The sequence below is a fragment of the Nomascus leucogenys genome, unplaced genomic scaffold (genome assembly GCF_006542625.1).
Source record: "Nomascus leucogenys isolate Asia unplaced genomic scaffold, Asia_NLE_v1 Super-Scaffold_361, whole genome shotgun sequence".
NCBI classification, from domain to species: Eukaryota; Metazoa; Chordata; class Mammalia; order Primates; family Hylobatidae; genus Nomascus; species Nomascus leucogenys.
In genome coordinates, this window is record NW_022095772.1 from 903,563 (window position 1) to 927,388 (window position 23,826).

Below are 23,826 nucleotides of genomic sequence, written 5' to 3' on the forward strand. Positions count from 1 at the left end.
AAGTTGGGGGCCAGGGCCACGGTGCATTCTTTCCTTCGCGGGCCCGCTGGTGAGTCAAGGGCACTGGAACTCTGGGCATTGGATGGCAAGGTGAAGCCCTGGGGCTGGTCATCCTGTCAGACAGCTCAGCCCGTGACACCGCCCGCACACACCCAGACACCCCATCCCTTCCCTGCCTCTCCCACAAAGGGGAGGAGCCCCCGACTTCCCATACAGGCAGGTGGATGTCCTGGGGTCTGCCATGTCAAATCTAAGCTTGACACCCTCCCTGCAGTGCCCTTTTGCAAAGGCAGTGAGAACAAATTAGGAACCAGGCCACAATCCCATCGCAGAGAACAGGATGTGGGGCCGCACGCACCACCTTACCAGGACGTTCCAGGTGGCTCCCTTCTCGCTGGGGGGTTGTGCTCAGGCTGGCCGGCCTCTTTTTCCCACTGGGGCTGCCCTCAAAGAGCATCAGGAAGTCTGTGGGCTCCGTTGGCCTGCGTCCGAGAGAGGGCGGCACACAAGGAAAGAGTCACCAGCCGGGAAGCCGACGCTAGGCACACAGACCGGGCAGGTCCCGCAAGGACAGAGGGGCCGAGGCACTAGCAGCAACTCTGTTTCTAGGCCCAAAGCCCCAATCTGACCACTGTGCCTGGCCAGGGTTCCTCAGTGGAGCTGGGAGTTCAGGGTGAGCTTCCATCAGAAGTCCCTGGGAGCTTCATCAGTCACGCTGATCACCGTTTCTGGGGACAAGGGCCTTATTTGGTTTTTTTCCTTTTTTTTTTTTTTTTTAATGTTAGTAGAGACAGGGTTTTGGCTATGTTGCCCAGGCTGGTCTTGAACTCCTGGGCTCAAGAGATCCTCACACCTTGGCCTCCCAGAGTGCTGGGATTGCAGGTGTGAGCCTGCGCACCCGGCTGCCCACCGAGGGCCTTAAATACCGTGGCTTTCTCTGCTGCCACCCTCTTCCCTGTGAACCAAGAGCCATACAAGCTGCTGCTCAGAGCAGAAGGGGGAGCACAGCTGGAAAGCATGGGCTGGTGGCCAATCCCCACTGCCACCCTGCCCCATGGGAGGCCACGGCTAAACTAAACACAACTGATCAGTTGGGATCAAAACCATGGCCTGGCTGAGGGTGGTGACACACCACATACCACACACACACATACACCACACACACCGCATAACACACACCATAAACACCACACACCATACCCACACACCACATAACACACACACCACACCCACCACACACCACACACACACCATACACACCACACACACCATATAACACCCACCACACACCACATAACACCCACCACACACCACACACATAACACACCACACACCATACATACCACACACACACACCATACATACACACCACACACCATAACACACACACACCACATAACACACACACCACACACCACACACCATACACACCACACACACCATACACACCACACACACCATACACACCACATAACACACACCACACACCACACACACCATATAACAGACACCACACACACAACACACACACACACCATACACACTACACACACCACATAACACACACACCACAAACCACACACACACACCACACACACACCACATAACACACACCACACACCACACACACCCATACACACCACACACACACCACATAACACACACCACACACACCACATAACACACACCACACACACCACATCCACACACACACACCATACACACCACACACACCACATAACACACACACCACACACCACGCACACACCATACACACTACACACAAAACATACACACCACAAACCACATACACACAACACCATACACACCACACACACAACACACACCACACACATAACACACACACCACACACACACACCATACATACCACACACTACACACCATGCACAACCACTTACAACACACACCACATACCATACACACCACACACTACACACACACCACATACCATACACACCACACACAGACCACACACATACCACATACACCCCCACCACACACAAACCACACACCACACACGCACCACAAACCACACACCACACACACCACATAACACACAAACCACACACCACACCACCACAACACACACCACACACACCACATACACACAACCACACACACCACATACACACACACCACATACCATACACACCACACACACACCACATACACACAATACACACACACCACATACCATACACACCGCACACGCACACCACATATACACCACAGACCACACACACCACATACCATACACCAGACCACACACCACAAACCACACACGCCACACACATACCACACACAGACACCACACATACCACATAACACACAAACCAACCATACGCCACACACCCACCACGTACCACACCCACCCACCCCCCCACACACCATACACCACACACACCACACCCACCCCCCACACACACCACACACCACACACACCACACCCACCCCCCCACACACACCATACACCACACACACCACACCCACCCCCCCACACACACCATACACCACACACACCACAATGCGCCACTCACAACCACCACACCCCCCACACACACACCACTCACACCACGCACCCACACACCACACACACACACCAGGTGGCCTTGGCAGTCCCTTGCTTGGTGGGACTCCATGAAGCCAGTTTCTGAGCTGACAGCGGCTCCCGGAGGCTGCACTGGATGGGGCATGGTGACCGCTGCTCTTGGTCTTCCCAGGAAGGGTCCACCCGGGGCCCTTGGTGGCCCAGAACTCAGCCTTCATTAGGTCCACGGCCCCACGGGAGCACCCTGCTCGCTCGGGGGCAATGCCTGGTGGGAGGTGGTGTCAGGGCCTCGCCCACCACTCTGGGCTAGAGGATGCCCCCCCGGAGGCTGCTGACCACCACTGGCTCCACTCCCCACAACACCCCCACTGGGGCCATCGAGGCAGCTCCTCCCCAGCCCGCTGGTTTGGAGGCCGCAAGGGACAGTGGCAGGGTTTAAGCGGGCAAAGGTGGGAACAGGCTCACAGCGTGGGGGTTCAGAAGGGTCACAGTGCTACCCCCTCTCGCAAATGACAGCTTTTGACATTCAGAAGGCAGGTGGAAAGGGCTTCAGCGGAGCCCTCAGGCAGGGTCCCAGCAGCCGCCGGGACAGCCAGGAGGAAGGGAGGGATGCGGTACAGGAGAGTGTCTGCCTCAGGCCTCCCGCCCCAATGCGAGAGGAGGCCTGGGACACAAAGCTGGCCCGTGAGGTCACTCCAGGCCTCACAAGCCAGCAAGAGCCCGGGACCCAGGAGGCTGGAGGAAGGGCAGAGCAGAGGCAGGGAGGAGCAGGCCGGGGGGCACCTGAGGTTCCCGAAAGGGGCCAGGGTTATCCTAGGCCCTTGGGGGTTACCTGGGGGAGCCGCTCCGAGGCTGGCTGACCTGCGTGGTGCTGTTGGATCTTCTGAGGTTGTTGATGGCCCGGGAGCCCCCAGGCCCTGTGGCCTCCTGCAAAAAGGGAGAAAACAGCTAATTAAGCAGCAAAGGTTCACTCACCAGTTTGCTCAGCCTCCGCCAGCTTTGGAGAAACGCAGTCAGAGAACGGAGGGGTGGCCCTAGGGGTACAGGTGGCCCAGGTGGCCTCAAAGGCAGTGGGTGGTCAGAGGGGCAGGAGCACTGGACAGCAGGGCAGCGCAAGGGGGGCTCAGGCCCAACCTCTAAGAGCCTCCCCCTCCCCACATCAAGCAGGAGCCCTTCACCCCTGGCAGAGGAAGGGCGGGAAGGGAGCTGCTCACTGTCACCACTGTCACCCACCAGCTCCCAGGAACCGCGAGCTCCCACCTTCTGTGGATGAGAACCCCTGGGGACCCTTCGGCCCGCGGTCTCCTCCATCATCAGGGAGGGCACCCAGAGCGACTCTGCGGGGTCACGATGAGGACTAAGGAGACGCAACCACGACCAGGTGCTGCAGGACCCGGGAGTGAGTGCAGCCAACCGCTCAGCGGTTCCAGGTCTGTGGAAAGGGGCGGAGGGGCGCAAGGGATGGAGGGGAGGCTGCGCAGCAGACGTTAAGCGAGGATCAGAGCACTCGGAGAAGCAGCACTAAGCAAGGATCAGAGCGCTCGGAGAAGCAGCGCTTGGGGAAGTGGTGCTCAGGGAAGTGGCACTCGGGGGTAGCTTACGCTATGCTCCCTGACTTTCCCGTAGGCTTAAAAACCCTCCAAATCGGCCAGATGCGGTGGCTCACGCCTGTAATCCCAGCACTTTGGGAGGCCAGGGTGGGCGGATTACGAGGTTAAGAGATGGAGACCGGCCGGGCGCGGTGGCTCACGCTTGTAATCCCAGCACTTTGGGAGGCCGAGGCGGGCGGATCATGAGGTCAGGAGATCGAGACCACGGTGAAACCCCGTCTCTACTAAAAAATACAAAGAATTAGCCGGGCGTGGTGGTGGGCGCCTGTAGTCCCAGCTACTTGGAGAGGCTGAGGCAGGAGAATGGCGTGAACCCGGGAGGCAGAGCTTGCAGTGAGCCGAGATTGCGCCACTGCACTCCAGCCTGGGCGGAAGAGCAAGACTCCGTCTCAAAAAAAAAAAAAAAAAAAAGAGATGGAGACCGCCAGGCACGGTGGTTCACGCCTGTGATCCCAGCACTTTGGGAGGCCAAGGCGGGTGGATCACGAGGTCAGGAGATCAAGACCATCCTGGCCAACATGGTGAAACCCCGTCTCTAGTAAAAAAAAAAAAAAAAAAAAAAATTAGCTGGGCAGACTGGTGGGTGCCTGTAGTCCCAGCTACTCAGCAGGCTGAGGCAGGGGAATTGCTTAAACCTGAGAGGCAGAAGTTGCAGTGAGCCGAGATTGTGCCACGGCACTCCAGCCTGGAGACAGAGCGAGACTCTGTCAAAAAAACAAAAACAAAAACAAAAACCCTTCAAATCAAACATTTCGCGGGAAAGGGCTCACAGTCCAGTGGGAAAAGGTCTGGGGAACACCACCGGATGCCACTGGATGCCACGGCCACCAGTGATATCGATCCTGGCCAGGTGCCCATGCCACCACAGGATGGGACCTCAGGTCTCCAGTTTCCCAGGAAAAGAGACCTATGAACTTTCAGATTTATTTTTAAATCTGAATCCTTAAGCTGAAAACAACCCAACCAAAAAAAGACCAAAAAAAAAAAAAAAAAAGCTCCGGGAAAGCAGCCACACACGGACCCCACCAGGACACCCCAATCATTTGTTACGGGCATTTCCCGGTCAAGAAACCGTGGTCTAAAATAGCTGAACAGAAAGTGCAGGCAGGGAGCCCTGCTCGGCAGCGGCAGAGCCAGTTAAAGGTAGCCAGGCAGAGGCCACTGCGAGGTCTGGGGGTGGAAATCCCACGAGTGCGTGGGCACCACCATTCTTCCAGGGAAAGGACTCATAGGCTTGGTCACACCTTCCAGACCAGGCTACAGACAGTGACTATCAGAGAGCAAGCTAACACCCAATACAAGATGCAGCCGCCGCCCCGTTCTCCACGCTGGGGCCGCAGTGGCCCTGTGCAATTCCTCATTCAATCCCTGCTGGGCTGTGCTCCCAGGGCCCAAAACTGGGTGCTGGAAAGGCGTTCGGGAGGTCAGAAGGCAGGGTGCGGGGAGCACAATAGCAGGAGAGGAAGGGCCCCATGGAGGTCTCCATCATTCTAGGAAAAATGAGATGCCTTCTGGGAAGGCTGGGCAGTGCCCATCGGACAGCAAGTGCCCAAAAGAGGGACCCTGAAAAGGGGTCAGTGAGGAGAGGATGACCGGGGGCTGAGCATAGGCTTGGTGACCTAGAGGCTGCTGGAGGGGCTGAGAGAGGCAGAGGGGCAGCAGGCAGAAGCCAGCCATGCGGCAGGGACTGCAAGCCCTCCACCCCTGGGAGGCGGACGCCAAGCCCCTGAGGAAAGTGTCTTTGTTTACCAGAGGCCTTGGGCAAGCCTGAGGGTCTGCATATGTGATTTGTGGCCAGGCATGGTGGCTCACGCCTATAATCCCAACATTTTAGGAGGCCAAGGCGGGTGGATCATTTGATCCCAGTAGTTCAAGCCCAGCCTGGGCAATATGATGAAACCCCATCTCTACAAAAAATAAAAAAATTAGCCAGGCATGGTGGCATGCGCTTACAGTCCCAGCTACTCAGGAGGCTGAGGTGGGAGGATCACTTGAGCCCAAGAGTTAAAGGCTGTAGTGAGCTATGATAGTGTCACTGCACTCCAACCTGGGCAATACAGTGAGACCCTGTCTCTGAAAAAAAAAAGAAGAAAAAATAGAAAAATCAGCAAAGAACACGGATAATTCATAGAAAAGGAAATATACACAGCTCTTAAAAATATGAAAAGATGTGGCTGGGTGCGGTGGCTCATGCCTGTAATCCCAGCACTTTGAGAGGCTGAGGTGGGCGGATAATCTGAGGTCGGGAGTTCGAGATCAGCCTGGCCACCATGGTGAAACCTCATCTCTACTAAAAAACACATATATAAAAATGAGCTGGGCATGGTGGCATGCACCTGTAATCCCAGCTACTCAGGAGGCTGAGGCAGGAGAATCGCTTGAACTGGGAGGTGGAGGTTGCAGTGAGCCGAGATTGCGCTACTGCACTCCAGCCTGGGCGACAGAGCAAGACTCCATCTCAAAAAAAAAAAAAAAAAGAAAAAAAAAGAAAAGATGTTCAGCCTCACTTACAGAAGATGGTAAGTTAGAAATACAATCAGAGGTGAAGGGCGAGGTGCTGTCCGAGTAGCCCTGGGCAGGAGTGGGGCCCATCAGCCTAGAGGCAGAGGAGCTGTCCCTAGTAGCCCTGGGCAGGAGTGGGGCCGGTGCAGAGGGGCTGTCCCGAGGAGCCGTGGGCAGGAGTGGGGACTGTGCAGAGGGACTGTCCCAGAACATGGCACAGCATTGGTGGTGTTCTTCCCATGGGGTTTGGGTTATCCACTGTGACACCACCTTACACACCTTACACACACAGGAGCTAAACCAGGGACAGCAGATGATGGGGCCGCATCCTCACTGCAGGAGGGGAGGTTACAATCAGCAAGCGTGGGGGAGCGAGAGGCACCGCTAGAGGCAGAGACATCAGTAGGACCCACAACACCGATGGTTACTATGTAGGTTACTATGTACAGACAGTGTGTATATTACACACCAGCTGGCGTACACTACATACTTCCTTGCTCTGTCAGCTGAGAAGACCAGAAACAGCCCAGTAGGGACAAGCACAGCCAGCTCCCAGACCTTGGCCTCTAAGACCACTCTCCAAGAAAAAGAACCGGGGCTTCTTGCAGAAATGGCTGATTCTAGGACTGCAGGAGGAAACAGACAAGATGAGGCTGGAGCAGTTTATAGGGCCAGAAATAAGGATGTGCTCACAAGACAAAGTGATGGGCAATAACACAGGGACGCAGGAGCCACCTGAAAGTTCCCAGTGGCCAAAGCTGCGACAATGAGAGCAACAAAATAAGCAAACTAGTATTGAATTATAACTCGAAGTGTGAAATAAATATCCACGAGTCCATTATAATAAATGATTGAAAAAATTAATCAGTGGGGGCCGGGCGCAGTGGCTCATGCCTGTAATCCCAGCACTTTGGGAGGCCAAGGCAGGCGGATCATGAGGTCAGGAGATCGAGACCATCCTGGCTAACACAGTGAAACCCTGTCTCTACTAAAAATACAAAACAAATTAGCCGGGCATAGTGGCGGGCGCCTGTAGTCCCAGCTACTCAGGAGGCTGAGGCAGAAGAATGGCGTGAACCTGGGAGGCGGAGCTTGCAGTGAGCCGAGATCGTGCCACTGCACTCTAGCCTGGGCCACGGAGCGAGACTCTGTCTCAAAACAAACAAACAAACAAACAAACAAAAATTAACAGTGGGGCCAGGTGTGGTGGCTCATGCCTGTAATCCCAGCACTTTGGGAGGCCAAGGCAGGCGGATCACTTGAGGTCAGGAGTTTGAGACCAGCCTGGCCAACATGGTGAAACCCCATCTCTACTAAAAATACAAAAATTAGCCAGGTGTGGTGGCAGGCGCCTGTAGTCCCAGCTACTCAGGAGGCAGAGACAGGAAAATCGCTTGAACCCGGGAGGCGAAGGTTGCAGTGAGCCGAGATTATGCCACTGCATTCCAGCCTGGGCGACAGAGTGAGACACTGTCTCAAAAAATATATATATATATATAAATGAGGGTGAACAGACAAATCTCCTGTGTAGAAGAATTCCAAATAACTTCTATAGATGCTCTTCTCTAAAGGAGGATGAGCAAAACTCCCCACCCCTTCCGTGTGAGCTGAACAAAGCGACTTCCTTCCAGAGAGCACAGGGGATAGGCGACCTCACAGTGGAGAAGCCTGACCCTCCACCTTGGCCAGGGAACCAAGGCCAGCAGCATCACCAGTGAGAGGTCACATGGACAGCGTGGACCCCAGACAGGTTGGGGTGAGAAGAGTATTTTACCTCTGTGGCCTTCCTCCTAAAACCCATCCACCACCCAGTCTGATCATGAGAAAAATATCAGGCAAGTGCCAACAGGGGGCCATTCTGTAAAATCCCTGACCAGCTCTCCCCAAAACTCGAAGGTCATCAAAAACAAGGAGAGTCTGAGAAACTCACAGCCCAAATGAGCCTGAGACCCACAGCCAAAAAATCATGTGGGATCCTGGGACAGAAAAGGACAACGAGTAAAAACTGCAAAAACACAAATCAAGTGTGGACTTTAGTCAGTGATTTACCAATAGTGACTTGTTAATTGTACACCTGTCCCATCATAATGTAAGATACTCAAATAGCGGAGACTGGGTGGGGTACAGGGGAACATCCTGCCCTTTCTTTCCAATTTTTCTATAAATTTAAAACTATACTAATATAAAAGGTTTATTTTTAAAAATCGCAGTCACGCCGGAGGCTCACGCCTGTAATTCCAGCACTTTGGAAGGCCGAGGCAGGCGGATCACTTCGCGTCAGGAGTTTGAGACCAGCCTGGCCAACATGGTGAAGTCCTGTCTCTACTAAAAATACAAAAATTAGCCGGGCATGGTGGCAGGCACCCGTAATCCCAGGTACTCTGGGGGCTGAGGCAGGAGAATTGCTTGAACCCGGGAGACGGAGACTGCAGTGAGCTGAAATCACACCATTGCACTCCAACCTGGATGACAAGAGTGAAACTTCATCTCAAAAAAGAAAAAGAAAAAAATAAAAAGTAAAAAGTAAACTAAAAGATAGTACAGTCAGATACCTTTTGTTACACATGGAACCTGTAAAGACCAAAAAGTGTGCTGCACGTGTGCCAGCCAGAGCACGAGGGAGCAGGCCCCGTGGCACCCTGTGATGCGAGTGTGACTTGGGGCAACGATCTCTGTGGACAGCAACTTGGCAATGCCTATCAAAAAAAATTTTTTTTTCGAGACGGAATCTCACTCTGTCACCCAGGCTGGAGTACACTGGCGCAATCTCGGCTCACTGCAAGTTCCGCCTCCTGGGTTCACGCCATTCTCCTACCTCAGCCTCCCGAGTACCTGGGACTACAGGCGCCTGCCACCACGCCCGGCTAATTTTTTTTTTTTTTTTTTTTTTTTGTATTTTTAGTAGAGATGGGGTTTCACCGTGTTAGCCAGGATGGTCTCAATCTCCTGGCCTTGTGATCTGCCTGCCTCGACCTCCCAAAGTGCTGGGATTATAGGCATGAGCCACTGCGCCTGGCCAAAAATTTAAAATTTAGTTTTAATTTTAATTTTAAAAGATAGAGTCTCACTCTGTTGCCCAGGCTGGAGAGCAGTGGCACGATCATAGCTCACTGCAGCCTCAAACTTTCTGGGCTCAAGCCATCCTCCTGCCCCAGCCTCCCGTGTAGCTGGGACTACAGGCATGCACCACCACACTTGGCTAATTTTTTAATTTTTTTGTAGAGACAGGGGTCACACTATGTTGCCCAGGCTGGTCTCAAACTCCTGGCCTCAAGTGATCCTCTCACCTCAGCCACGCAAAGTGCTGGGATTACAGATATTGGCCACCACTCTCGGCCCCCTTTCAAATTTTTTTATTTATTTTATCTATTTTTTTTGAAATGGAGTCTCGCTGTCACCCAGACTAGAGTGCGGTGGTGCGATCTTGGCTCACTGCAACCTCCAGCTTCCGGGTACAATCAGTTCTCCTGCCTCAGCCTCCTGTGTAGCTGGGATTGCAGGTGCCTGCCACCATGTCCGGCTAATTTTTGTATTTTTAGTAGAGATGCGGTTTCACCCTGTTGGCCAGGCTGGTCTCGAACTCCTGACCTCAAGCAATCTGCCCACCTTGGCCTCCCAAAGTGCTGGGATTACAGGCATGAGCCACCGCACCTGGCCCCCCTTTCAAAATTTTAAATGGACTTATGCTCTGACCCAGTAATTAACCTTTAGGATAATTTATTCTACAGGCATATTTACATGTATGCAAAATGGCACAGACACAAGGGTATTTGCTGCGCCACTCTTGGTACTATGATAAGGAAAATCAGAGGACCACTGGGTGAAGTTCTGGTGCATCATCTGATGAACTATTGTCAGCTGCCACAAAACCATGTAAAGAAAGCGGGAGCAGGGTCAGGTGTGGAGGCCCACGCCCGTAATCCCAGCACTTCGGGAGGCCGCTTGGGAGGATCACTTCAGCCCAGGAGTTGAGGACCAGCAACCTAGTGAGACCCCTGTCCCTACAAAAAAATTAAAAAATCAGTAGGCCAGGTGTGGTGGCTCACACCCGTAATCCCAGCACTTTGGGAGGCTGAGGCGGGAAGATCACTTAACGTCAGGAGTTCAAGACCAGCCGGACCAACATGGCGAAACCCCGTCTCTACTAAAAATACAAAATTAGCCGGGCATGGTGGTGCATGCCTGTAATCCCAGCTACTTGGGAGGCTGAGGCAGGAGAATCCCTTGAACCCGGGAGGCAGAGGCTGCAGTGAGCCGAGATCTCACCAATGCGCTCCAGCCTGGGCAAAAAGAGTGAAAGTCTGTCTCAAAAAAATAAAAATAAAAATAAAAATAAAAAATTAGCTGGGCAGGGTGGTGAGCACCTGTAATCCACGCTACTCAGGCCGCTGAGGTAAGAGGATCACTTGTGTCCAGGAGGTGGAGGCTGCAGTAAGCTGTGGTTGCTCCACTGCACTCCAGCCTGGGCGACACAGCAAGACCCTGTCTTAAAAAGAAAAAAAAAGAGAATGCAGGAGCCCCATGCAGCTGACAGATATGGCACTTGTTCCAACACATCTCCAGCATCACTGATGTCTGTGTGCCCAGAGCAAGTGTGAGTGCAGGAGAAACAGAACGGCGGCCGCCTAGGAGAGGCCCGCAAGGTCGGGCAGGACAGGCTCACTGCTCAATGGGCCCCCTTTTCCCAAACGGTGGGTGTGAATGGCCTATTCAAAAAACACGGTAGGGGCCGGGCGCGGTGGCTCACGCTTGTAATCCCAGCACTTTGGGAGGCCGAGGCGGGCGGATCACGAGGTCAGGAGATCGAGACCACGGTGAAACCCCGTCTCTACTAAAAATACAAAAAAATTAGCCGGGCGTGGTGGCGGGCGCCTGTAGTCCCAGCTGCTCAGAGAGGCTGAGGCAGGAGAATGGCGTGAACCTGGGAGGCAGAGCTTGCAGTGAGTCGAGGTCGTGCCACTGCACTCCAGCCTGGGCGACAGAGCGAGACTCCGTCTCAAAAAAAAAAGAAAAAAACACGGTAGGAATTTTGAAATCATCCTCAGAAATGGCACCAGTCATTGCACCAGGGCCATGGGATTATGGGTGCCCTTCATCTTGTCTCGATTTTCCTGGGGTCAGTTTCACAGCCTCCAAGAGGAAGACAAGGGATGTCAGGGGAGGGGTGAAGGGACTTCCACTCACTGACAGACACCACGATGGAAAGGCACCACTCATGCTCAGATGGTAAATCAAGTCATGGACTAAAAACCCTAAACTCCACCTGCAAGGAGGGGGCAACATCGCGCAAGGAGGGGGCAACATCGCCGCCCAGGGAGGGGCAGGCGGCCCCCGTGGCCGTGACACATGCGCAGTGATGTCTGTTCCCCAGTGAGCTTGTGCTCTCGGGATTTAAAGACCTCTTTTCTTTAAGGGGAAGGGAACCAGAGTGAATAATGATCTAGGGGGCTAGAGGATCAGCTGGGCACACAGCTGAGGCAAGGAAGAGGGACCGGGACCCTCTACAGTCTGGCACCGACATCTCTTGAGCCAGAAGACCAGCAGGAACTGCAGTTACATCTTGGATGGGGAATCCTGGGACAGCAGGCCGTGGACCCAGGAAGATCTTTAGAGACAAGGGGTAGAGTGGAAACCCCAGGCCACTGAGAAGGTCTCCGAGCCAGGGGACAGCACCCCACCCCACCCACAAACACCAGGAGGAAGAGAATCGCGTACCGCCTTGTACAGGTGTGAAGCCATGCCTGGCCAAAACAAATGCTCTCCAGGAATCCCGATGAGACTGACTGGTAGCAGGGCAGGTGGCCGAGGATGGGGCCCGGGCACAACAAAAACCCCTGAGGTCACGTCGCACACTAGTGGGGGTTCCTCTTCCACCAGCAGTTCCTGAGCTCCCACCATGTGCCTGACAGAGGGCAGACAGGCATGCAGGGGTGGGGCCGTCTCGGATCGAGCGAGGGGCTCAAAGAATTGAAGTGAACAGCTGGAACATTCCATGAACGAGGGGACTGTTAGCAGTCGCCACTCAACACTGCGGGAGCAGGCAATGGTGCCAGCCGAGGAAAAGAGGGATCAATATGACTAGCGCTGGCTGTGGCTTTGAACCTCTATTCAGCAACAGAACATTTCCCAGCAGAAAGGCTGGGAGTGTGGTTAGGTGCCCGGGTCGGCCACAGATAGAGTATGTCCATGCCACCGAAAGACCATTTACTAGAAAGCCTGGAAACCTTTACAACACTGTCTCCACACAACAGAGCTGCGATTTCTTTCTTTCTTTCTTTCTTTCTTTCTTTCTTTCTTTCTTTCTTTCTTTCTCTTTCTTTCTTTCTTTTCTTTTCTTTCCCTCCCTCCCTCCCTTTCTTTCCTTTCTTTCTTTCTTTCTTTCTTTCCTTTCCCTCCCTCCCTCCCTTCCTTTCTTTCTTTCCTTTTTTGAGACAGAGTCTTGCTCTTTCACCCAGGCTGGAGTGCAGTGGCATGATCTCGGCTCACTGCAGCCTCCTCCTCCCAGGTTCAAGCAACTCTCCAGTCTCAGCCTCCCGAGTAGCTGGGATTAAGGGTGCGTGCCACCACACCTGGCTAATTTTTCTATTTTCAGTAGAGACAGGGTTTCACTATGTTGGCCAGGCTGGTATTGAACTCCTGACCTCAGGTGATCCGCCTGCCTCAGCCTCCTAAAGTGCTGGGATCACAGGTGTGAGCCACCTCGCCCAGCCCAGATCTGCGATTTCAAGTGCGTCTTCTCTGTCCCATGTGCCATGAGCCTAGGGCTTTAGAAACAGTGGGAGGGGCCAAGGCAGGTGGGTGAGGGGGTCAGTGACGCAGGAGCAGGGCTGCAGACAGGAGAGGCAGAGGGCTCAGAGACGGCTCTAGCCCAAGTTGGTTACCCCTCTGCTAAAAGTGCAGCATATTTCAATTTTTTATTTTTTATTTTTTTTGAGACGGAGTCTCGCTTTGTCGCCCAGGCTGGAGTGCAGTGGCGCAATCTCGGCTCACTGCAAGCTCCGCCTCCCGAGTTCACGCCATTCTCCTGCCTCAGCCTCTCCAAGTAGCTGGGACTACAGGCGTCCACCACCACGCCCGGCTAATTTTTTTGTATTTTTAGTAGAGACGGGGTTTCACCGTGGTCTCGATCTCCTGACCTCGTGATCCGCCCACCTCGGCCTCCCAAAGTGCTGGGATTACAAGCGTGAGCCACCGCGCCCGGCCAGGGCATATTTCAATTTTTACAGCTTATGTCTGTAAATGCCTAGAGACGCACCAAATCTTTAGACAACCTGCCAGCCACAATGACACATCAGGACATCCTGGGTCCCTGCCCTGCCTGCCCCAGGCTTTGGGAACCTGCTTGGTCCAAGGGTCCGCTACTGGCCCAGCTGCCCTTACCATGGAACTCGGCTAGGCGTCTGGCAGGCCACACCCTGCCCACCTAGAGGTGCTTCTAGGGCAGACACAGGAATGACTTTTTCAAGAAGGGGGCAGTCCAAGCCTTTTATTCACAGTGGAACCCTGGCCTGGACCTGCCAGGAGTTCCTGTGGGAAGCCTCGACTGCCCTCCAGACCCCACAAGCCTTCTCTCCGCCCTGCTGTGTTGTCCAGAACAGACCTCAGGCAGGGAGCCCCAGACCTGCTGCCGCATCGAAGCCAAGACCCCCAGGCGCTTGCTGTTCTGGAAGCTCAGGCGAGACTCTGGTCAGGCTCTGCCCCCACCCCCACAGAGCGGCTCGATTCCTCCCTTGCCCCGAAGACGGCCTGGCAGACACCAACCCAGGGTGCAGCAGGCCCAGCCTGCCTCTCACAGCCCCCATCTGGGAATGGCCCACCCTCCTCCCCACTCCCACAGGTGGGCAGGAAAGGCAGCTCTCACCTCGAAGCTCCCACGGCTGTCTTGCTGCCCAAACACCCACACACCCGTCTAGGTTTCTCCAAGGCCACCAGGAGCTCATCACCCTCCCTACAGGTCAACCCCATTTCTTTCTTTTTTTTTTTTGAGATGGCGTCTCACTCTGTCGCCAGGCTGGAGTGCAATGGCACGATCTGGGCTCACCGCAACCTCTGCCTCCCAGGATCGAGCAAATCTCCTGCCTCAGCCTCCCGAGTAGCTAGGATTACAGGCATGCACCACCAGGCCCGGCTAATTTTTTTTTTTTTTTTTTGGATCTTTAGTAGAGATGGAGTTTCACCATGTTGGTCAGGCTGGTCTTGAACTGCTGACCTCAGATGATCCGCCCATCTCGGCCTCCCAAAGTGCTGGGATTACAGGCGTGAACCACCGAGCCCAGCGAACCCCATTTCTTGAGGATTCAAACAAATCCAAAGGGCGGTGGCACAGGAGGCCTGGGGCTGTCGCTGAAAGAATCCAGGTTCTGGCTTGACCTTCTAGTGATTCAGCGCCCATGCCTGTAAGACTCAAGTCCTACCTGCCCCCTGGAACAGCCACAAGGATCCAACACGTCCAGACGTGAGGCACTTGTTCACATGTGGAGCTGGACCCAGGGGTCAGATGCCAACTGAACAACAGCCCTCCAGGAGGCAGGGGCCCGGACTCTAGGCCACAGTACTCACCAGCGCCTTCCTCTTCTGCTCGCTGCCTGTGACCACAGAGACAGAGCGGACGATGGGCTTGGTGGTGGTGGCACTGCCAGGGCGCCAGGACACAGGCAGAGGGAGACCTGTCAGACTCAGGTCCACACCTGCTGGGCTGCACTCCAGGGCGCTGCTGATGGCCCGGGTGCCTTTCATGGTGGACGAGGCAGGCCCTGAGCGGGGAAGCAAGAGCTGCAATGAGATGCCGTGGGGGAACTACAGTCCCCTGCACCCACCACCTCCAGCCCAGCCTCAGCTGGCCCAGGACACCTGGCTCCACTGGCCACCAAACTTCCCAGGAAGGCCTGTCTCAACCTATGCACCCCTCTGGCTGGTGGCAGGCTCCTTGACAGGAACATGAGGGAGCTGTTCTGAGCCCAATGTCAGTGTGTGGCCGGGCAGGAGGGCCCCGGATGATGGACAGGTGGGCAGCGAGGGCAAGGCCCATGGGTGGGAATAAGCCAGCAGCACCCCAGAGGGAGCCTGGGCCACAGGCCATTGTCGATGTGAGCCAGGTTCTGCCATCTACCCCACACCGTGATTCTGAGAAAGTCACTGCCCGAGCCCCACTCTCTTCTTAAAAGGGACATTTGATTTATTTTTTATTTTATTATTTTTTTGAAACGGAGTCTTGGCCGGGCGTGGTGGCTCACGTCTGTAATCGCAGCACTTTGGGAGGCCAAGGCGGGCGGATCACGAGGTCAGGAGATTGAGACCATCCTGGCTAACACGGTGAAACCCCGTCTCTACTAAAAATACAAAAAATTAGCCGGGCATGGTGGCAGGCGCTTGTAGTCCCAGCTACTTGGGAGGCTGAGGCAGGAGAATGGCGTGAACCCAGGAGGTGGAGCTTGCAGTGAGCCAAGATCATGCCACTGCACTCCAGCCTTGGTGACACAGCGAGACTCCGTCTCAAAAAAAAAAAAAAAAGAAACGGAGTCTCGTTCTTGTCACCCAGGCTGGAGTGCAGTGGCGCGATCTCGGCTCATTGCCACCTCTGCCTCCCAGGTTCAAGCGATTCTCCTGCTTCAGCCTCCTGAGTAGCTGGGATTACAGGTGCCCGCCACCACGCCTGGCTAATTTTTGTATTTTTAGAAGAAGTAGAAACGGGGTTCTGCCATGTTGGCCAGGCTGGTCTCGAACTCCTGACTTCAAGTGATTCGCCTGCCTCGGCCTCCCGAAGTGCTGGGATTACAGGCATGAGCCACCATGCCCGGCCCTTAAGTAAAAATACACATTTTAAAAAGGGGTTGCATGTTGGCTGGGCACAGTGGCTCACTCTTGCAATCCCAGCACTTTGGGAGGCCAAGGCAGGCGGATTGCCTGAGCTCAGGAGTTCAAGACCAGCCTAAGCAACACGGTGAAACCCCACCTCTACTAAAAAATTCAAAAAATTAGCCATGGCGGGCGCCTGTAATCCCAACTACTCGGGAGGCTGAAGCAGGGGAATTACTTGAACCCAGTGGGCGGAGTATGCAGTGAGCCAAGTTCATGCCACTGCACTCCAGCCTGGGCAACATAGTTAGACTCCATCTCATAAAAAAAAAAAAAAAAAAAAAGGTGGGAGTGGTTTTGTGAGGTCCAGACAAGATGCTGGTCTCAAGGCCTCAAGGCTGCACTGGGCGAGCACTCACTGGGTAATGTTATTCCAGCAGGGGACGGGGGTTCTGACGATCAATCGAAGGGATAAGCTTGGGGATGCTGGCTACCTTACTTTGGAACTTCTCAGAGCAAACCCTGCCAGCTCCCAGCCCGTCCCCACGTGGTGCCTCAGCTGATCTTTCTGAACAGGTCTCAGCTCGTGCATATGCCCCTGCCAAAAACCCTGCTTCCTAGGCACAGAGAATAAAATCCACACATCCAACTCCTGCAAGATGTGGCCCTGTACTCTCTGTGACCTCGCCAGCTCCCCTGCTGTGCCCCTTTGTTGTGGCTTTAGCCAACACAGCCTCCCTGGTGCTCCTCAAACTCAGCCAGCTTGGCCCCGGCCAGTCCCCTGCCTGTCCCCTGCCTCTAGGTCTCAGGACACTCCCTCCCTGCACTCAGAGGCCTTCCCTGAGCACCCATCACTCTTCACTCCCCATCCGGCTCTGACTCCCTTCCTGTGGCTGTACACAGTTGGTTTATGAATTGTGTGGCTCCTCTGCAACCCCAGCACCTGCAGGGAAAGGCACTCAGCTGAACCAGTAGATGAATGGGAGAAGCTGGAGCCAGGGACCAACGTTGAGAATTACCTCCCTGCCACGGTGGCCTCCAGTGGGCCAGCAGGCACCCAATCTATCGCCCAAGGTCACTCTGGGCTTCCTTCAGCCCAGCACCCCACAGCAGGTCCAAGGTCCCTTCCACGGAGAGATGGATACCCCTACTCCCTAGAGGCTGACCCTGCCACTGACCAGGCCCGAGTCCTCAGTTATGCACTTCCGGTTGTGCGGATGAAACTTAACACCCTCCTCTTGCAGGGCACTGTCCACCCCTGGCTGGACCCATGCAAGCCCGTGGAGCCCAGGACTCTGCTCTCAGCCACACATGCAAGCGGCTCTGGGATGGCGAACGCGGCCTCTCCATGGAAACCTCCAGGCCAGAAGAAGGGAGGCCTGGGAGGCCACTACATCTTGGATAAAACTGTGTCCCTCCCAGGACTTGAAGGGGCGGGGACTGATGACGAGCGCCAGGACCTGGTTCCCAGGGTGGGCTGACCCTGACCCTGACCCTGACCCTGACCCTGGACAGAGAGGCCAGAGCCCACGCGCAGAGCCCTCCACTTGTTCTCGGGGCAGCTCCCATCTCCCCATTTTTCCTAGGGCTTAAGGCAGCCGGGCCAGAGATGCCGGGACTGGACTCCATGTTGTCCTGGGGACCTAAGGGGAGTGGAGGGAAGTGGAGGGGGTGGAGGGGATGGAGGTGGGGACCCACACTCTCAGGCACGAGCCTGTCCTCACCTGCGCGGGCCCCGGACCTGCCTCCCCTGTGCGCACCCTGGTTCCCCCTCACTTCCCCCGGACCCCTCCTTCAATTGCGCGGGCACCGGATCCCCCCCCTCACCTGTGCGTGCCCCGGATCCCCATCACTTCATCACTGGACCAGGACCTCCCACCTGTGCGGGCTCCGGACCCCTCCAATCTCCGCGCGCCCTGCAACCCCCTCCCTTGCCCGGGCCCCACTCACCTGCGCGGGCCGGGGGCGCAGCCGCGAAGCCTGCCTGGCGCGCGGGGCCTGCAGATTCGGCCGGCGGGCAGGGGATGCGGAACCAGTCGCGCCCAAAGCTCGGGTCGGCGACCTGGCGCCCCGCCACCCCCAACACTGCCCCGAGGCCCGGTGACAATGAAGCGGCCGGACGGCCGGGGTGAGCGGCGGCGGCAGCAGCTAGCAACCAGCCTGAGCAGCCGCCTCCCCAGCCCGTCACGCCGGCCCGCCTTTCCTGCGCGCGCCGACTCCGGATTGGCCCTTCACGCTCCCGCTCAGGCCGTCCAGGGAGCTCACTGGGCCGCTCGGCTGTCCTTCGGGAAGTTCAAGCGTGGGAGGAGTGGCGGATGGCTGAGGGACGCGACTGCAGAGAGCGGCTGATTGGACGCGGCTGGAAAGGGGCGGGTCATATAGAGGGCGGGGGGCCGAGGGCGGTGGAAGGAGCTGGCCGGGGCGGGGGCGGGGGCGGGGGCGGGGCCCCAACGGTTGTGGGCGGGGCGTGAGGTGCGGGTGTGATGGGCGAGTGGGGCGAGGCAGATGAGGGCGGGGCAAGGCAGTTGTGGGCGGGGCACGCAGGCCCTTGGGAGAAGACACCAGGGAGGGCGCGAGGAGCACCGGGCCTCGGCTCCGCTTCCCGACACCCCCAGGCCGCCGCACTCCCGCGGCCCCGGGCTCCCCCGCTGTCCTAGGCCGCTCTGTCCCCACCCGCGTGCGCGCCTCCCCTCGTTACTCAGTACGACTGTGAGGGCGTGTGGGCGCCTTGCTAACCTCCCTGACCTCCTTTTCTTCGCGCTGCTTTGTTGCTGTTTATTTCCTTCTCCAAAGTTTTAACGCTGCGCCCGTGCGTAGCCGCTCTGTGACTCCCCCTCTCTCCGGGAGCCCTGGGGATCCCGCCCAAGTCCTCTCCAGGGAAGCCATCCTTCCCCTAAAAGTCACTGCACACTAGTCTCCCCTGCCCCCGCTTTTTAAAAAGTCCAGTGCTCTGTGAAAAAGTTTGGTTTATGGGCCGGGCGCGGTGGCTCACGCCTGTAATCCCAGCACTGTGGGAGGCCGAGGCGGGCGGATCATGAGGTCAGGAGATCGAGACCATCCTGGCTAACACGGTGAAACCTCGTCTCTACTAAAAATACAAAAAAAAAAAAATTAGCCAGACGTGGTGGCGGGCGTCTGTAGTCCCAGCTACTCGGGAGGCTGAGGCAGGAGAATGGCGTGAACCCGGGAGGCGGAGCTTGCAGTGAGCCAAGATCGTGCCACTGCACTCCAGCCTGGGCAACAGAGACTCCGTCTCAAAAAAAAAAAACACCCCAGTGACACTGGCTTAAGTCCCCCATTTACTTTTAGGAGTTTCCAATGTGATGGAACCGGTGCCCAGGCTCACAACCCCCACCCCAGCTTTCTTCACTCTGGTCACATGGCTTGTCTTCAGAGCTTTGTGGAAAGTTGTGCAGGCAGACACTTCTGTCCACCTGGGGCACTGATGTCATGCCAGGGCCTGTCCTGCAGCTAACTGGGGTCACAGCCCTCCAGGAGTCTGGGCCGAAGACAGTGTTTATGCTGCACCTGAAACCGCTTTGCCTGTTTCTCACTCTCAGAGCTCCCCTCCAGTCAAAAGCTCTGGAATCCAAGGCAAGAGCCCGCATGCAGGATGCTAGGGCCGAAAGGGGTGAGAGCTGGCTGCGGGGAGAGGCCAAGGCCGCCCAGCAGGGAGACAGAGCGGCGTCTCACCCTGACCAGTGAGCCCAAGCTACCTGTCCCACCGGGGCTCAGGGGACCCCATTCATTGTCCTTCTTCCTGGGCACAGGGCTGCGTTTCCCAGCACCCCCTGTGGCCCAGTGCCTAAGTTATGGACAGCTGATTGCAAATCAGTGTGGTGGGAAAGGGGACCACAGGAGCCATCTTGGAGGCTGCTTGAGCCCCCGGCCAGCCTGGACCCCCAGGAACTGACAAAGGTGAGGGAAGGGCACCAGCAAAGCCAGGACACCATGGGCTTCTTGGAAATGATTTGATATTTGATGGTTCCAAACAACATCAAAGTAATCAATGTGGGAGCAGCTCAGACCTGTGCCGAGGGGGATGGGCACCATTCGGCACTCCTCACCACCCTTGCTGGGACCTCTCCCCGAAGCCTGGCTCCCGGTGCCCACCCGCCTTCTGGAGGCCCCAGTCCCGCCTCGCTTCTGCCCATCGCTCTCACCACAACCCTCCCCGCCCCAGTGTCTCACTCATGCCTCACACCTGGACTCCCCAGTGGGGCACACCTTAGAGGGTCTCACGTGGGAAGCCCCATGGCGGGCCCAGCCCGGGTTCTGCACGTGAGCCTCCTGGGAGCCGCCCCACACCTGCGCTTCTCAGGGGCGCCCGCTGTGGGTCCTGCCGCGGGTCTGCAGACCACACTTTGAGAGCGGGCTCCCCGGGTGGTGGCCGACGCCTGTCACCTGTGGCCCCGCTTAACCCACCCTTCACCGGCACTGAGTCCCCCGGCACAGACCCCGGGATCCAACCCCGACTACGCGGAAAGGGAAGCTGCACTTGGGGTGACAGGAGCAGGTCAGGGGCCCTGCACCAGCTGCTGCCACCGGCGCCTCCGCCTCATCCTAGTTGCCCATGGAGGGAATCCCCCAAGTCCGGCCCTTACTCTGACCCCCATCCTCACCCCCATCCGCATCCCCATCCCCACTGGACTCCCCAAAGACCACAGCGCCCTCTGCTGACACCAGAGTCCCACTGCTGAGAAGGCTGATTGGCTCAGCTCTGTCAAGCCCAATCACGTGATCAGAGCAGGGCCTCCTCTGATTGGCCATCCTGGGGGCACTGTGAGTGGCAGCCTGCCAGGCCTTGCTTTTGGGTGGGAGCCGGGTTCCTTCAGCCCCTGCACGCCAGGTGCAAGCCCCGACTCCCGCTGCAGGGGATTCCGGGTGGCGCTGGCGCCCGGGCCTCTGGGGAGCCCTGGACCGAGCCCTCGGTGGTTGAGCTGGGCCCAGAACACCTGGCCTTAGCTGTCCCCTCTCACTCTGAGGTCATTGGGCCAGGCTCTCCCTCTTACAGGATGCAGTGGACGCAGAGGGGGCTGTTGGCTGAGGAGGGGGTACTTGAGGGACTCTTCCTTGAGGGTAGAGACAGAGACGTGCTGAGACTGTCTTGGGGGTCGTCAAAATCCCACATGGGCCCCCCCAGGTCGCCCCCTCCCCACCTGCCCTGGGAAATCTCCCAGCAGCTGTTTTCTGGAACAACTGACGGCTAAGGTCAGCTGGAGGTCAGAAGGAGGGTTTAGAGCCAGGGTGGGGGTGAGGATGGGGAGGCCTCAGGAGGGGTGGGGGTGGCCCGGCCAGCCGGGAGCCACAAAGGGCAGAGAGAGTGCAGCGCTGCGGCCAGCCGCCAACGGGGCCGCGAGCAAAAAAGCTTTCCATGTTGAACCCTGTTCCACATGTGGCTGGACCACGACTTGTGTGTCTGTCCACTCATGGGTCAACAGCACTTGGGTGCTTCCACCTCCTGCTGGCTGTGACCAGGGCTGCTGTGGACTCTGGTGCTCTCGTGTCTGCACCAGCCGCTGCCTTCAGTTCTCTGGGGTCTGTAGCCAGAGTGGCATCGCTGAGTCATGTGGGAATCCTGTGCTCTGCTCTTTTTTTTTTTTTGAGACAGAGTCTTGCTCTGTCGCCCAGGCTGGAGTGCAGTGGCATGATCTTGGCTCACTGCAACCTCCACCTCCCGGGTTCAAGCGACTCTCCTGCCTCAGCCTCCCGAGTAGCTGGGATTACCGGTGCCCGCCACCATGCCCAGCTAACTTTTGTCTTTTTAGTAGAGATGGGGTTTCACCATATTGGCCAGGCTGGTCTCTAACTTCTGACCTCAGGTGATCCGCCCACCTTGACCTCCCAAAGTGCTGGCGTTACAGGCGTGAGCCACCGCACCCAGCCTATGCTCCACTTTTTGAGAGGCCGTCAAACCTCACTTGCTTTTTCAATCCAGATTTTAACCTTTGGGGGAAAAGAAGGATTTTTTTTGGTACAGGCATGAGCCACCGCGCCCGGCCAACTACGTCTCTTAAAAAAAAAAAAACAAAACTGTGATAAGGTCGGGCGTGGTAGCTCACGCCTGTAATCCCAGCACTTTGGGAGGCAGAGGTGGACGGGTCACAAGGTCAGGAGATCGAGACCATCCTGGCTAACACGGTGAAACCCCGTCTCGGCCGGGCGCGGTGGCTCACGCTTGTAATCCCAGCACTTTGGGAGGCCGAGGCGGGTGGATCACGAGGTCAGGAGATCGAGACCACGGTGAAACCCCGTCTCTACTAAAAATACAAAAAATTAGCCGGGCGTGGTGGCGGGCGCCTGTAGTCCCAGCTACTGGAGAGGCTGAGGCAGGAGAATGGCGTGAACCCGGGAGGCGGAGCTTGCAGTGAGCGGAAATCGTGCCACTGCACTCCAGCCTGGGCGAGGAGCGAGACTCCGTCTAAAAAAAAAAAGAAAGAAAGAAAAAGAAAAATACAAAAATTAGCCAGGCGTGATGGCAAGTGCCTGTAATACCAGCTACTCCGGAGGCTGAGGCATCAGAATAGCTTGAATCCGGGAGGCGGAGCTTGCAGTGAGCCGAGATCACACCACTGCACACCAGCCTGAGGGACAAAGCGAGACTCAATCTCAAAAAAAAAAAAAGGAAGCAAGCTGGGTATGTGCGTTTAGAGGTGCTGTGCATTTTCAGCATTATAAATGAATAGAGATGAGTGGCAATAGTTACTTCGGTTCATAGATTTTTGGTATCTTCACTAGTTTTGGATCTCTTCCACTAAAGGGATTGCCTGTTGAACGTTGTTAGGAATGTAAGTACTGAAGGCAAGCTGCCTGGGTTTGAATTTTGTTCTGTCCCTTGCACTCTGCCTGGATTCAAATCCTAGCTCTGCTTATTAAGTTCTTTTAAGGTGATGTGATCTTTGAGCAAATGTCTTAGCTTCCGCTTTCCCAAGTAAATGGACACAATAGTTGCTACCTTGTGAAAGATTCGTGTAACTGACCAGCATTTACCAAGTAGCATCAGTGTTTAGTTTTAGTCATTGGTGATTCTGTAGTTGGATTGTGAGGGGTACTGGGGTGGGGGGTGGCGTGTGTGTGTAGCACTTAATTGCATGCGGAAAGGAAAAGATACTTTTTATAACCGAGAGGCAGCTTTTCTCTGCTTTTGTGTCAAAAGGGAAGAAGGGAGTTTGGAGAGGGAAACCAGTTCTCTTTAATACTAAGCTCTCTTCTTCAAAGTCAGAGGTAGATAGAATGTGCAATAATTTACAGAATTTCTAGACTGAAACAATCTGATTTTTTTAATGTATTTTTATTTTTTCAGGTTGAGACTGAGCTAAAGTTAATCCGTGGCGATGTGCTGGATGTAC

General features: G+C 55.9%; 1 protein-coding gene across 1 annotated transcript; it reads right to left on the minus strand.

Annotated features, from left to right (window-relative positions):
- Window positions 1-15: 15 nt before the first annotated feature.
- Window positions 16-21,247, minus strand: LOC115833629. The gene is made up of 7 exons (XM_030808336.1): window positions 21,100-21,247; window positions 20,786-20,974; window positions 20,006-20,093; window positions 18,428-18,759; window positions 15,242-15,435; window positions 3,432-3,497; window positions 16-482 (listed from the first exon to the last, which is right to left on the minus strand). The coding sequence occupies exons 1-7, from the start codon at window positions 21,245-21,247 to the stop codon at window positions 447-449; spliced, it is 1,053 nt and encodes a 350-aa protein (XP_030664196.1). The 3' UTR covers window positions 16-446.
- Between the last annotated feature and the right edge of the window lie 2,579 nt (window positions 21,248-23,826).